The following is a 15,039-nucleotide window of genomic DNA, read 5'->3' as shown; positions in this document are numbered from 1 at the left end:
ATGTTTTGAATATTACCTCTGATGTATGGAGGGCTTCTCCTGTCTCTTGTATGTGTGGGGATGTATGTGTTCCATCGGGAATAAGCCACAATCTCCCCCCAGTCCACATCACACCACCACTAGCCTTGGGCTGATTAGTGAGAAGATTATGAATGAGGAAATAAGAAAAGAAAAAAATCACATTAATAATTTCCAAAATTTGACTTTCATTTCATCTGTGTTCTAGAAACAGCTGTCTTCAGTGTGTCAATAATGGTTTCAGAAAGCACCCCAACGTGCCTTCTGTCACATCATGTGCTAGCATGCATGTGTGCATAAATATAAAATAAAATCAATCTAGTAGCAAGTGTTTTTTGAGTATCTGCTGTTTACCCAGCTCTTAAGCCTCTACAGTCAGAAAGCAGAGCTGTTGCCCCTGAGGAATGTCATCTCTAACCAGAGGGGGGAAATCAGCACTAGAAAACAGTTCGAGGTTAAGCGCGTGCTAAGTTCTCTTGAATTTGGAAAGGGGCTCCTGAGAAGAATTCCAGAGGAAGCGAGATTTGGTCAAGGTATGCTTAAGAAGTGAGTATGCAAGAAAAAAATATGAACAAAAATTCAAAGTTGAGAATAGACCTTAGGATGACCAACTCCTTATTTGGTTGGAACTTTCTGGGTTTTAGCCCTGGAATCCCACATTCCAGGAATGCCTGCAGTCCCCAGAAGTGGTTTCAGTGTGTTCAGAAAGCAATGAGGGATGAGGTTGGCTATGTGAAGAAGCACCAGATTATGGAGGACCTCGAAAGCCATTCAGGTGGGCTGCAGTGTGTTCAGGTCAGCAGTAGGAAGCCTGAGTGTGGTGAAAATATTGAGAAGGCTTTTGTCATGATGCTGAAGTGAAGAGATGAGGCCGTATGCAAACAGATGCCCATTCCTCCTCCCCTGTTCATGAATTACTCCTTCCTCTTCTGTTTTCTAGCTGAACTGTGCTCTCCTGTGTTTCTCCTGTGTGATGTGCACAACAGTGGCCTGGGTATCTTGTTAAAATGGAAACCCAGACTTCAGTAGGTCTTGTGGTGGAGGCTGGGACTCTGCAGGTCTAATAAGTTTCTAGGTGATGCTACTGCTGTTGATGATGCTTTAAGTAGCAAGACCCTGGATCCCACCCCTACGGTCCTTTCAGGTCCCTGTCATCAGTTACCTTCACCCACTCCTCTACCTTTAACAGCAGTCCCCAACCTTTTTGGAACCAGGAACTGGTTTCATGGAAGACAATTTTTCCATGGACCTGGGATGATTCAAGCACATGGCATTTATTGTGGAGACAAACCTCTCTGCTAATGCTAATCTGTATTTCCAGCTGCTCCCCAGTGCTAGCATCACTGCCTCAGCTCCACCTCAGATCATCAGGCATTAGATTCTCATAAGGAGCACACAACCTAGATCCCTCACCTGTGCAGTTTACAGTAGGATTCACGCTCCTATGAGAATCTAATGCCACTGCTGATCTGACAGGAGGTGGAGCTTGTGTGATGATGCGAGTGATGGGGAGGGGCTGTAAATACAGATGAAGCTTTGCTGGTTTGCCCACCGCTCACCTCCTGCTGTGCAGTCCAGTTCCTAACAGGCCACGGACCAGTACTGGTCTGCAGGCCCGGGGATTTGGGACCACAGATCTTTAACATCTGCCACCTATCTAGCTCTCTTCTTTCAGTCTGTACTTTGCTCTTCAGTACAGAGTGGTGGTTAATTTCCTGAATCCTGACTCTTCCACTTGCTAGCTCTGTGTCCTTGGGAAAGTGGCCTAGCCACTTTTGTGCCTTGGCTTGCTTATCTGTAAAATGGGGATAATAATATTTCCTACCTCATTAGTTTCTTGTGAGCAGTCAAATGGGATAATGCATGTAAAGGATTTGTAGTGTTATCTGGAATGTAGTAAGAGCTCAGTGAGGTTTAGCTAGTATATTAGTTTCCTGGAATTGCTATAAGAAGTTACTACCAATGGAGAGTTTTGTTTTGTTTTTTTTTTTTATTCTCTCTAAGCAGGATTTATTCTCTCACAGTTCAGGAGGCCCAAAGTCCAAAATCAAGGTGTTGGCAGTGTTGGTCTCTTCTGGAAGCTCTGAGGGAGAATCTATTACATACCTCTCTCCTAGTTTGTGGTGGTTGTGGCAATCCTTGATGTTCCATGGTGTAGACCCATCACTCCAGCCTCTGCCTGGTCTTCACATGGTCGTCTTCTCTGAATGTCTGTGTGTCCTCTTCTTTTATTATAAGTACATCAGTCATTGGCTTTAGGGCCTGTCCCTTACCCAGTATGACCTCACCTTAACTGATTATATCTGCAAAGACCCTATTTCCAAATAAGATCACATTCTGAGGTTCAGACAGACATGAATTCTGAGAGACGGTACTCAACCCACTCTATAGAGTAATAAGCATCACTGTCATTATAATTTTCACTACATTTTTAACTGCAAGAGTTCTTCTATCTATATTAAAACACATCTCATTGCTTGAAAAGCAGTCTGACGGAGATCCACCTCCCTACTATCTGAATTCTGCCCCCAACTCAAACTGAAACTATGGGTTACCTGGGATACCCTCATTGCCAAGTACAACAGCCACTCTCAGTTCTGTCTGGTTTGGTCTCCCTGGTGTTTCCTGGCTGTTGGCCATCCCCACCCTGTCTTCCACAAGTCATTCTCTTTTGCTTGTCCTCTGACTTCATCACCCCAACTGCCCTGTATTTTATATTTGACCATCTTCTTTTTCCATGCTATGGCTCTGCAAGGGTGACTGACCACCACCTAGATCTTGAAGACCCTCTCAGCCATGCCCCAGTGATGGAAGTGGCCCAGATCTTAATAGGAGTTTGAGGTACACAGGTGTATGCACTTGTCAAAACTCACCACATGATAAACCTAAGATGTGTACATTTCCCAGTATGTCAATTTTATATAAACTGTAAAATATCATTGAACTCTAGTTAATGCTAAATTAGGAGTGAGGCATACTGATGTCAACAACTTAATTTGAAATGCCTCTAAAAGAGATGCATAGAGAGATAGGTGTGTTATAAAGCCCACACAGCAAAACATTAGCCATTATAGAATCTACTTGCTGGGTGTAAGGATGTTCACTGTTCAATCTTTCAGCTTTAGTATGTGTTGGAAAATTATCATAATAATACATTGGGGAGAAAAATCTTGTCTCTGGGTCAGACCTCTTTGCTAAATCCTGATCCCTGTAATATTAATGCACTTGTTCTTCTTTCCAAAGGCTTCTTTCATTTCTTATGACGGAGGATCCATCCATTCAACAACACTGATTTTGAGGGCCTATTATGGGGCATGCATTGCTGTGGGTCCTGAATCTACAGAAGTAGAGTTTTTAAATTCTAGCCAAGAAGACTTGGGGTGAGACATGGAGGAGAGTCAGGATGGTTCTTGTGAGTTTAGAATTAGCAGCTGGGATGGATGTTGGTGCCATAAGCTAGGACAGGACAGAGAGACGAGGGATCAGATTTGGAGCAGAGAGAGGGACACTGAGTTTGTTTGAAAGCATCTGTGGTCATCCACGTGGAAACATACACTAGTTGGAAATACAGGTTTTGAGTGGAGGAGAGAAGTCTGAATTAAGTCTGAATGAAAAAGAGTCTCCAGCAAGAGAATGTAAAAAGAGAAGTGATGAGAGTTGGAACCAGAATCCCAGGGAACCCTAATATTTAAGGTGTGGGCAGTGCAGGTAGAGCCAGGACAAAAGATTGAAAAAGGAAGTTCAAAGATGTGAAAAGAATCAAGAGAGAATTCATACTGCAGAGACTGTGCCTTTGATCTGTAGAAAATTTTAACTTCCAATGGTCATTCTGAACCATTGTTTTCTTTTGTACTCTATCATCACCAACAACTGTAAGGGACTCATTGATGTCCTCTTTAATTAGGCCATCTGAAAGTTCAGCCCAGGTCATCATGACTAGAAATTCTGCCTTCCATAAATAAACAGAATCCTGGTCATCTAGAATATATAAACCAACAGGGTGCAATAAGTTCTTATGAGTGCATGAGCTCTGTGTAAGAATTTTCCAAGTTTGTCTTTCATCTTATGTTATCTAAGATCAATAGCATGTGTATCTACTGGATCCTTAGGATGAACACCTTAAACCCCTGACAGCCCAGTACGGACACCCAGCTCCTATGGCCGTGCCTCCACCTGCATTGATGTTCACAGTGGCAGCTTCAATTGTCCACAAAGGAGCAAACCAAAAAGGGAAGGGGAGCCAACACTTACAGTGACATGTCAGCCTCCTATCTAAATGAAGGTCTTGCAGTATTTCAAATACAGGAAAGAGGATGATTCTTTGAATCATCTCATGATATATGGAAATCTAAATGGGTTCAACTCAAAAGAACTTAAACTGCATCAGGTTGTACAAAATTCACATTGATAATAGCAATTTACTTACATTAAAGCATCATTTGTTACATTAAAGTTGTGGGTTTGAGATGTAATGAATTTGTTGTTTTGAGTGTATTTAATTTGTAAGGATTTTTACATTGGTTCCATAATTTTATAAATGATATAAGCAGCAGGAGTTTAGACATTTGGAAGTCAATCCTGGTGGGTCCTGCAAGAAGTTCTTCCATTAAAATGGACTATTATGCCTTTCCAACAAAAGATCTGACGGCCCCTCCTCTGATACTTCCAAGGCCTATTAATGGGACTGTTTGTTTTGAATTTGAAACTCTCTATTTCCGTGTCTTGCAGACATTATTTTAAGATTGTTAGTTTGTTGCATTCTTTTCCTTTTCAGATAAAGTTATCTGACTTCGGTTTCTGTGCTCAAGTTTCCAAAGAGGTACCGAAGAGGAAATCACTGGTTGGCACTCCCTACTGGATGGCACCTGAAGTGATTTCTAGGCTACCCTATGGGACAGAGGTAAGGGGGTCACAGCTATTGTCTGGGGGTGGCAGGGCTGGGGAGATGCTCAGGGATGCAGTGGTTCTGAGGTCGTCGGTGAACACAGGAGATCAGGGTGATGACTTTTGACTCCCCATTCAATCCCCGCTCACTAGACGTGGCACAGCACAGGCGGTGGCAGAAGGCCACCTCTCGCCACTCTGAAGATATCACCACGGTATTTATCCAGGGGCTGCTTCCTGCGGTCCTACGATGAACACCGGGGAAGAGTCACTCAAACTCTGACCCCACCGGCAGTGGCAGACACACACAAAGCAAGGCAATGCAACTTGAAAAGTGTGTGGAGATACAGTTGAGCAGGCATGGTGATTCAGAGAAAGGATAGAGGATCTGAAAAAGTGCCACAAAATAGAGGTAATAGTTGCATGAGCAATAATGTTTTCTCGTAGGAAAAAAAATCATCTATGAATATTATACAATATAGCATATTCAAAAATGTAGCACAATCTCAATTTCCCTTGGAAAAGAAACATCACTCATAATCTACTAAAGGATAGGGCCTGGGTATGTGAACATGAGGGGCTAGAGGAAGTGGAGGAAAGGCTTCTCAGGAGGGATTAATGTGACCAGATGCTTGGAGCCACTCAGGCTACCGTCACTGGGAGACCAAAGGGTTTGTTTCAACTGGGCGTGGTGTTTCCACATATTATGGTGCAGGTGTTGACGCTAAGAGAGGAGAAGCGTGAGAAAACGTGGAGACGTGGAAATGGACCAGTGAGCTAAGGATATTGACACACGTTAAGGCAGACTCTGTTTCTTTCCCTTCTTTGCTTGACTTTGGATGAGTAGTCAACTTGTTTTTCTCACTGTAGTCCCGAGAGAGAAATTCTCAGGGACGGTCACTGCAAGGGATATAACAGTAATGCAGTGAACAGATAAGAGATGTAATGAGGCCATAGCTGGGAAGTGACTGGAGCTGGGAATTTATACCACAGCAATGGCTCCTTATTGTCCTGATTTCCATTCTTTACCCCAAAAGAATTGCTTGTCATCTCTTCCTTTTCTTTTCTCCATTCCTGGAAAATGGTTTTGTACAGCAGGGTTTTGTGCATGCTGCTTTGAAATGATAAAACATAAAGAGGAAAACCCCAAAGTAAGAAGGGAAAGAAATATTTTTAAAATTAAATTAATAAAAGAATCAGAATATATTCTGCATCATGCAATGGAGCTCTTTGCCATTCGTTATATGTCCAAACTTCTATTATTTTCTTATGATTTAAATGCAACTCTCTTCTCTATTTTGGTAGCATAAAACTTTGTATGTTTTTCTCATCTGCCCTGATAGGCAGTTAACTGCTGAAGTTAACAGGGTAATAATTAAAGCACTGAATTTCAGGATATTCATTTTTACCCGATTGGTGGAACTTCATTGAAGTTGTCTACAAAAAGCAAAGACCATTAGCAAAAACTTGATAACCCAACAATTCAGCCTATAAATCTGTATTGTAAATTTGGAAAGATTACAAATAGCATATTCGTTTATGGAATAAGTAGGAATCTGTTGGCTTCTGAGGACACATCCAACATTTCAGAATGTTCTCTTTGCCTGAGATAACCACTGGGTTGTGCCTAACAGGTGGACATCTGGTCCCTCGGGATCATGGTGATAGAAATGATTGATGGTGAACCCCCCTACTTTAATGAGCCTCCCCTCCAGGCGATGCGGAGGATCCGGGACAGTTTACCTCCAAGAGTGAAGGACCTACACAAGGTGAGAAGAAGCAGCTCTTGCTAAAGTTCAAATAGTTTTTGGATTTTTCAGTCTCTCTGTGGTTTTTAAGACTGGCTTATCACATCCAGCAGGTAAGATCCTGATTTACAGGCATGAGATTTGGAATTAGTCACTTAGATTCAAATCTCTGCTCTTCCATTCATTCACCGGGCAAGTGACGCAGCCCCTTCTAAGTTCTTCATCTGTAAAATGGGTGACAATTGGTTCCTATCTTAGAGGGCTGGTTAGAAAAGCAAATCAAGTGCTTTATCCAACACTCACTCATTGAGTATCTATTACATGCTGGGTACTTGTAACTTTACAAGAAATTTAAGGGAAAAAATGCCATATGCTAGCCTTACAAAAGCCTGTTTCTCTTAAACGAAGGGTATTCCACAGAGCTAAGATGATTGCAGTTGTTAGAAAAATAAAACTATTCCATGTTTATATTATGCTTCACCAGACATTTATGACCTGCACCTATGCAAAGAAAGCACTTCATAATAGCTGCTCTAAGCACTATTATTACCACTGCTATTTTATTGAGTAAATAAGATTTCATTCTCAGTTGCTCCATCATTTACCCCTATTATTTCAAACTTGAAGAAGGTAAGGAAAATACCATGTGTTAATAAAGGCAATACCTGCTTTTGGTTTCACACCGTCTTTCTCCTTAAGGTGACTTCCTAGAATCTGAAGTGGTTGATGTGATTAACGGGGAAAACCATTTCAGGAGGGCTGGGCTAGGTTTCTGTGCTAGTCCTCAGGATGGTACCTGTGTGTTTTCACAGGTTTCTTCAATGCTGCGGGGATTCCTAGACCTGATGTTGGTGAGGGAGCCCTCTCAAAGAGCCACAGCCCAGGAACTCCTCGGACATCCATTCTTAAAACTGGCAGGTCCACCATCTTGTATCGTTCCCCTCATGAGACAATACAGGCATCACTGAGCAGAAGATTTGTGTAGGTGACAAAGCTAGATGAGGACACGAGACTAATTCAGGAGAACATGAGAAAACCACAGAACATGCAAAAGGCCTGTGCAATTCTAGACCAGCTGGTGGTGGGACGGTGTGATGACCAGCAGGGTTCGACAGACCAGGGCATCTTCTTGTGTCTTAAATAGGCATCTCTCCACCGACAGCTGGCGTGGTCATTTGGAGCACGGCTTTAATAAGTCATTGTTATATTTTTCAACCCTTCATCCAGCAAATCAGAAGGACTCAGTACAAACTCCGTTATGATATATCCTAGCCACATGCAGGGTAACACGTAGGATTTTCTATATTGAAAGAATACTTTTCTGGCAAAAAGAAAAAAAAAAAAGAAAGGAAAACAAAAAGCACTTTTTTCTTAATGGTAGCAGTATAATGTATTTTGAAATGAATTTGTAATTTTTCTGTACGATAGTTTTGATAATTTATAGTACTTTGATGTCATGTAGCCATTGTATCAGTTGAAGTAATACTTGTTTACTAGCAGGAGTTTGAACAAAGCCTTTCCTACTTTTTTAATCCGTTTCAAGAACCAATGATTCTTTAGGAACTTTGAATACTGAATGACTCTTAATCACCGTCAGCTTTAGTAGAATATCTTTCTTATCTTAACAAGTGTCTTATGTGATGAAAGAAGAATTAAGAGTGATGGTGATAGTGTGCACATTTCATTAATCCAACCAAAAATAATGAAATAGAATTTGAGCTACAGTATGCCACCAAACTACTCCTTGGGATAAAGCTAAATATTTTGAAAAATCACATTTTTCCTTCAAGGTTTCTAGTAGCAAAATCATTTTTTTGCACACCAAGATGTTTCCCTCAGTGCCCTCCCCCAAATGGGTACAGCATCCCCTTGTGGCCAAATTTCCCTCCCAGGGAGCAATTTCCGTGCTAGGATCATTGGACTCAGTTCCCCAAATCGAATGTTTCAGTGAGTCCCTGAGAATTCCAGGCTCACAAGGGAGAGGAGAGTGAACAGGGCAAGATGTTTAGTTTCGTTTGTCACTGTTTTGAAAACTCTGTATGCTAGCACACCAAACTCTTGTCTGTATTTACCTTTGTCCCACAGTATTAATTGCTATTGTTCATGTATCGTGCTGGAAGTCTGAACTGACTCTAGAGGATGACTTAGCAAGGGAGTATTTTACCAGGTATGATCCGACTTCAGTTGTGACCATGTGTTTCCGACATAGAGGAGTTGTGCTGCTGTCTAGATCTTCTTGAATGTTGATAAAAATGAATGACTACTACAATACATTTTGTGTTGCTTGTTGGATGAATTTGCATGTTAACTGTAGGCTGATATAGATTTGCCTTTAAAACTCCGGAAGAGCTACATAGTCATCATTAGTTTCTATTAATTATGCATCAGACAAAAGCCATTTGTTACCAAACTGGGAAAACAGAGGCTTTTCTTAATGACTTCATATACTGTAACAAATATGAATTTAAATTTGTGAAAACGCTCTGGTTGCTCTAAGCATAATTAAGAATTTTTGTAATTAATAGGTTGTTAATTATTTATTATTGCTAAAAAAGGAAAAAAAAAAGGCATAAAATGACCTTCTACTGATTAAATTTTCAGTTTTTCCCCAAACTGGAAATGGCTCGTCATAAATAGGATCTATAATTTTGTTTCATAAAATACAGCAGATCAATGTTTTATGTAAAATATTAAAGTATTAATATAAATACGTGAGGATAAAAACAATCTAAATCCAGAAAATGACAGTCCTAAAAGTTCATGAAACAGATTGTCTTAACTTAACCAGGACTATGTAGAAGTAGAAAGAGAAGAAAAAGAAAATCTTTTTTTAACTAGAACAAACATTAAAAACCATTGCAGAAAATAGTGGATTTTGGATTCCAAACATTTTCAACAGTGTAATGGAAATTTTTTCTGTAATTTTCTTATCATTGGATATTTTTTAAAGTATTCATTGAGTTTACCAAAAGTAACTGTAGCTTAAAAGGTTTTGTGAGCACTAACTATTGGCAGAAGCTGCATTTGCAAATAAAAATAAATGTTTGCCTTTTCCCCTTTGTGTTCTTGGAAACTTCAGTGATTTCCCAAATCTGTCTTCTTGGGTAACCAAGAATGGTTTCTTTGTGATCTTGGAGAATACAAAGAAGTTGGCAAAAGTTGATTGTAACATCATGATGACATGAACTGAAGACAAATATTCCCATCCCCAGAGGTTGCAAAGAGTGTAAAATTATGATATAGATACCACTAGTGAGGGAAAAAATTACTAAATTCTGGAAGGCCAAGTTCAAGGAAAGCCAGATTCGGGGGCTAAAGATTCCCACTCCACTTCTCCGTTCCAAAAATGCTGAATTGATCTGAAGCCTTTTATTAACAAAAGATATAAAAAGGACCTGGATTTGAGAGGATGTGATGAGAGTTCCCTTGGAGCCTGGAAGAGAGTGTTGGGCGCCCTCCTCATCTTTGAGTGACAAATGAGACAGTAACATTGATCCCACGACGTTGAGAAGGATACTTGTACATAAAGAGCCCATTTCTCACCTGGAAATTTTGGAAGGTGAAAACCTTCAGGTAGTAACCTGAGATAGCAGCATGAGAAAAGACATAGTCTATCGTGTGCCAGGGCAAAGAAAGATGGGGCCAACCTCCCACAGACAGGTCTCCTCAGCCTTTGCTGGACATGGAAAGAGACACTGAGTTCCCTTGGTTATGTCTGATGGAACATGCAGAGGAAGCAGGGAACCTGTCAAACCACTTACCTGAGAGTATGCCCCACCTGCACAGTGCATTGGAAGCATGCATATGGGGAACTCTAGGGAGATATGGCTGCTTTTCTGCAGTGAGACAGGGTCAGGGTGCAGCTGAACCTTACTCTAAAAACCACATATACCATCTGCACCCAGACCACTCCAAACAGCAGAGGCTGTAGTCTTCAACAGAGCCAAAATGAGATTCAGCCCTCTCCCCTTCCTCCAGTAGCATCTCCCAGGTGGCTGAACACGGCCAGCCAGGTTACTAGAACCTCCCTTTCCTACTTGTCCCCATAGACTTGGGCCACGTGTTAGTGTGAGACCCCCTGATTTGGGGGAGGGATTTAGGAGAAAGAAAGGGGGAGTACAAGAGCATACCATGCATCCTGCCACTACCTCCTAGCTGCTGCCTCGTTCTCTGGTACACGTTTAGCCTGAGCAAAAGAGAGGTGTGTTATTTAACTAGAATGAGATTGATTTTTAAAAGTAGATCAGACAGATGAAATCAGACTGAGTTCTGGTTGTGTCCCCATGACCCCCTGGGAAGAACATGCTCAGTAGCAATAACTGGAAAACTGAAATCATTCCATGACGTTAACAACTTAATGAGTTCACACTCCTTGGTCAAACCGATCGAATGACCAGGACAGTGTCATCAAAGGAATGGTAATGAGATTCCAGGCAGAGAAAAGATCGATTTGATCTGAAGCCGATGCAAAATGTACAAGCAGGGGAAATTTTGTGAAAATGATATGATACAGTACAAATCCACATTGTGCCTGAAAGTTGGCCAGTTTGAGCCTTGAGATATGTGCATATTGAATTGTATTTCCAAGTCAAATGAATATATATTATTGTGAGGGTTCTGCCAAAAGAAGAGCCTAGAACAAAGACACAGTATTTTACTTGGGAGGTGATCCCAGGAAGCTCAACATGGCAGAGTGAAGAAATGAGACGAGGGGTAGGGAGCAAAGTAAAAAAAAAAAAAAATGTGTTTTAATGAATGAGTTACCACGATGGGCAACTGGAGCTCCATCCCATTGGAGACCTTCTCAGAGACACTTCAGCATTGTCCTGGGCGTGTGGAAATGGGCTAGACATTCACCATCTCCTCTGCTACAATGGTTGAGAGTTGCTCCTGGGGCATCAGTGAAATTCCAGAACTCCCACCCTGCCCTGCACGGGAGCAAGGTTTGTTCCCTCTGCCAAAATGGCACAAGAATCCATTGGAACTGCCAGCAAATGACCTCCAGGAAGGGCTGTGGGAACATGGGTGGGACCCAAACAGCATCTCCTACATAAACATATCTCCTGAAGAATGAAAAGAAGACCTGAGAAGGTCTGTGGATTGCTGATTTCTGGATCAAAATATACTGTTTTAAAAGTAAAAGGATTCTTTATCCTGAAATATTTGCTCATGTGGAAAATGCTTTGATAATTATGCCTCATCATCGTCAGCACGGCTAACAACTTAAAGCTAGAAAAGACTCTAAGATCTTACGTGATCCACCTTAACTGAGCTAACCAAGGTCCCAAAGAGGTAGGTAATGACAGCACATTAATCATAATACAGGTTGAGTATCCCTTGCCCCAAATCCTTGAGACCATTAAGTGTTTCAGATTTCAGATTTGGGAATATGTGCATTGTATTTACCAATTAAGCATCCCAAATCCAAAAATTCGAAATCCAAAATGCTCTAATGATCATTTCCTTTGAGTGTCATATTAACACTCAAAAAGTTTTGGATTATGAAACATTTTGGATTTCAGATCTTCAGATTTGGGATGCTCAAACTGTACCTGAATAGACTCCCTCCCGTAACACGTACACACATTCAGTTCCATGACAGCAGGGATTTTTACCTATTTTATTCACTGATATGTCCCCAGTACCCAGAACAGTGTCTGGAAAGCATATGACCCATGCTCATAAATACTTTTGATCTCATTTGTCACATGAGCCTTTGTGAATCCTTCCCCAGCAGACAACCTGACAAATTCAGTCATTTTAAATGACAACTGAAGTACCATTAACTCTGGACCCTCTTGGCTGTCTGAGCTTATAAACTCCTTCTCAAAAAAGTGTTCTTAAATGCATGAAGTAAAATACACAGGCTTACAAAGAAAACCAATTATAGTTATGAATGTTTTTAATTTTGTGGTTATAATGCATTGAATAACAAGGTCTTATGTTGGGTCTAATAACTACCATAATTTCGAAGAAATGAGTATAAATGATTTTTTAAGATAGAACCAACAAGTATAATGTGGCCATTTCTATGGATGACAAATTCACAGGTCCTGCTTATAAAACAGTCATTTGATGCCTAAGTTCATAATTGAATGAAATGTTAACTTTCATTTGAAGTTAGTAAAAACAGAAAATGTAATTTTTTTCCCATCTAAGTTGACAAACTTTGACAGGCCCCCCCATGCCCAAATTGATAACCTCCTAAGTGGTTTACTGGCTGGAGTTTGGTGGGGGGTGGGGCAAATTTCTACATAGAAACATACTCTGAATTCAAAATAAACTGACACAGAGAACTGTAGATGTCAGGTTAAAAAAACCTGCGTTAGTCCCTTTGGATCATTCATGAACTGTTGTTTGGCAGGAGAAATTGGAATATACATGTTAAGAATTGTGCTAGCAAAATGTCATTAATACTTTTAACGAAACATCTACAGCGTGCCAGGCATTGTGCTAGGGACTTAATTGCATTTTCATGAATCGTCAAATAACTCTGCAAGGATGAGGCAGTGAGCTTCATTTTTCAGATGAGAAAACAAACACAGGAAAGCCCAATAATTTGGACAATGTTCCAGGCACACGGATAGTAAAGGAATTTTAAGCAGAAGTTTTCATATTTCTGCATCAGCGTTACCTGGGTTGCATAGTAAAACTGCAGCTCTAGAGTCTCACAATATAGTTATGAAACAATCAGTCTGGGATGATGCGCTGGAACTAACAATGGACCATTGACATTTTTCAGCAGTTTCCTGGGGTGATGCTGGTACAGGATGCCTTCGAACTGCACTTTGGGACACTGATTTAAGCTGCATCTGCCTGGCTCAGGTGACTCAGTGTTTGTTCCAGGGAAATATTTGAGCCCAATGCCGGTTTGAACCACCTCCCTAGTAAAACACCCTCTTCTGCACACAGCAGGCTGCTCCACGCTGCCGGTCATTCCTGCTGTCTTTCCTCCCACTTCTCCGTTCATGTTTCTCTGCTGTTTCCCCCATGCATGCGGCTCTGTCAAGTCTTTGCTAATGGAAAGATCGGACAATTGGCAAAAAGAGAGTGGTTACCGTGTGGAGGGCTTTCTCAGAGTCCAGGTAGCAAGAACTGGAAAAATAGGTGAGTGTCCCCTGCCCTCTGAAGCAGTTCCACTGGGAGCTATTACTTCCTGGGAATGAGGGAATCCTTGCAAAGAACCACACTCAGAATTTAAATCAAAGTCACCCTCCCTGGAGAGAAATCCACATCTGGTTCATCTGGCTTTGGCTTGGCTTTTCCGGGCAGGCAGACCCAGCAACCAGCCCCATCATGGTTTTGTGCCTGGAGGCGTTTGTGTTTAAAATCCCAGTAAAATAGGAAAATGACAGTTAAAGGGGTGACTGAGCATCTGTGGTTTATCTGTGTGTTTCCCTCCCTGTCTCTGAAGCTTGGGAAGCAACACAGAGAGATGGGCTGTGGCCGCAGCCTGTTCCCGGGGCAGGAGCAGCTGCGAGATGCCAGACAATGGCAACAGGCATGGACGGAGCCCCGAGCTGAGGCCCAGGGTTGGGTCAGGGCCTCTGGGCACCTTGACCCGGAAGGATGCTGGGCACAGACACACCCAGAGACCACGCTGCTCCTGCTCTGTGTCACAAGGCTCCCCTCTATCTTGTTTAGTTGATAGTAAAGATGAAGATGAGCTGAGAGAAATAAGGCTGGCTTCAGAGGCAACTAGACTGAGTTTGAGACCTAGTTTTAGGGTAGCTGGACAATATGCCATGGTAAACAATGATGGTGACAATAACAGTAACAGTAGTAATGGCTTTGTATACACACTGCATGTTACAGGCGGAAAAAGTGCTGAAATTTGGAGTCCAGAAAGATTGAATTAGCCTAGATACAGGGAATTGGCCATGAGCCAACATTTTGAAAAGTGCCAGGGCACTCTGTTCTTTTTAGAATGAATGTTTGCTCATGGTTTTTTTTTTGTTGTTGTTGTTGTTGGTTTCTTGTCAGTCCTCCCCTGTGGACTCTAAGGTCAAGTTTACTACTGTATACTCAGCACGGAGCCTGCACTCAGTAGGTGCTCAAAACAATAGTAGGTGTTATAAAACCTAATGGCAATTTCAAAATTAATAAAGAGCTCTATGTTTTGTGAAAACAAGTTAAAAAAAAAAAAACAAGGGAATTTTCAGGAGTGTAATTCAGAAAAAGTCTAAGATTTTTTTTTTCCTTAAAGGGTTACAGAAAGGAATGGTAACTCATTGCATATTTTTTTCACCTGGAAAAGCCAGCTTCCCCCTCATTGATTTCCTGCCCCATCTTTGTCCTCTTACAAAAATGAAACAAATCCATCTTCATTCTTCCCCATCTCTCCTCTGGATGCCAAAGAAACCATATTTCAAGAAAGCAGCCCAAAGGT

The 15,039-nt window shown here is 41.4% G+C and overlaps 1 protein-coding gene across 1 annotated transcript in view; it reads left to right on the top strand.

The window, feature by feature from the left end:
• Positions 1-7,981, top strand: part of PAK5 (p21 (RAC1) activated kinase 5) — a 231,947-nt gene extending 223,966 nt beyond the window's left edge. The window contains exons 8-10 of the mRNA XM_045528454.1: positions 4,793-4,918; positions 6,537-6,671; positions 7,463-7,981. Coding sequence (XP_045384410.1) covers positions 4,793-4,918; positions 6,537-6,671; positions 7,463-7,618 — 417 coding nt within the window. The 3' untranslated portion in view covers positions 7,619-7,981. The remainder of the gene's footprint in view (positions 1-4,792; positions 4,919-6,536; positions 6,672-7,462) is intronic.
• Positions 7,982-15,039: the final 7,058 nt, after the last annotated feature.

The sequence above is a fragment of the Lemur catta genome, chromosome 17 (assembly GCF_020740605.2).
Source record: "Lemur catta isolate mLemCat1 chromosome 17, mLemCat1.pri, whole genome shotgun sequence".
Classification (NCBI taxonomy): Eukaryota; Metazoa; Chordata; class Mammalia; order Primates; family Lemuridae; genus Lemur; species Lemur catta.
This window is presented reverse-complemented; position numbering and strand designations above follow the sequence as displayed.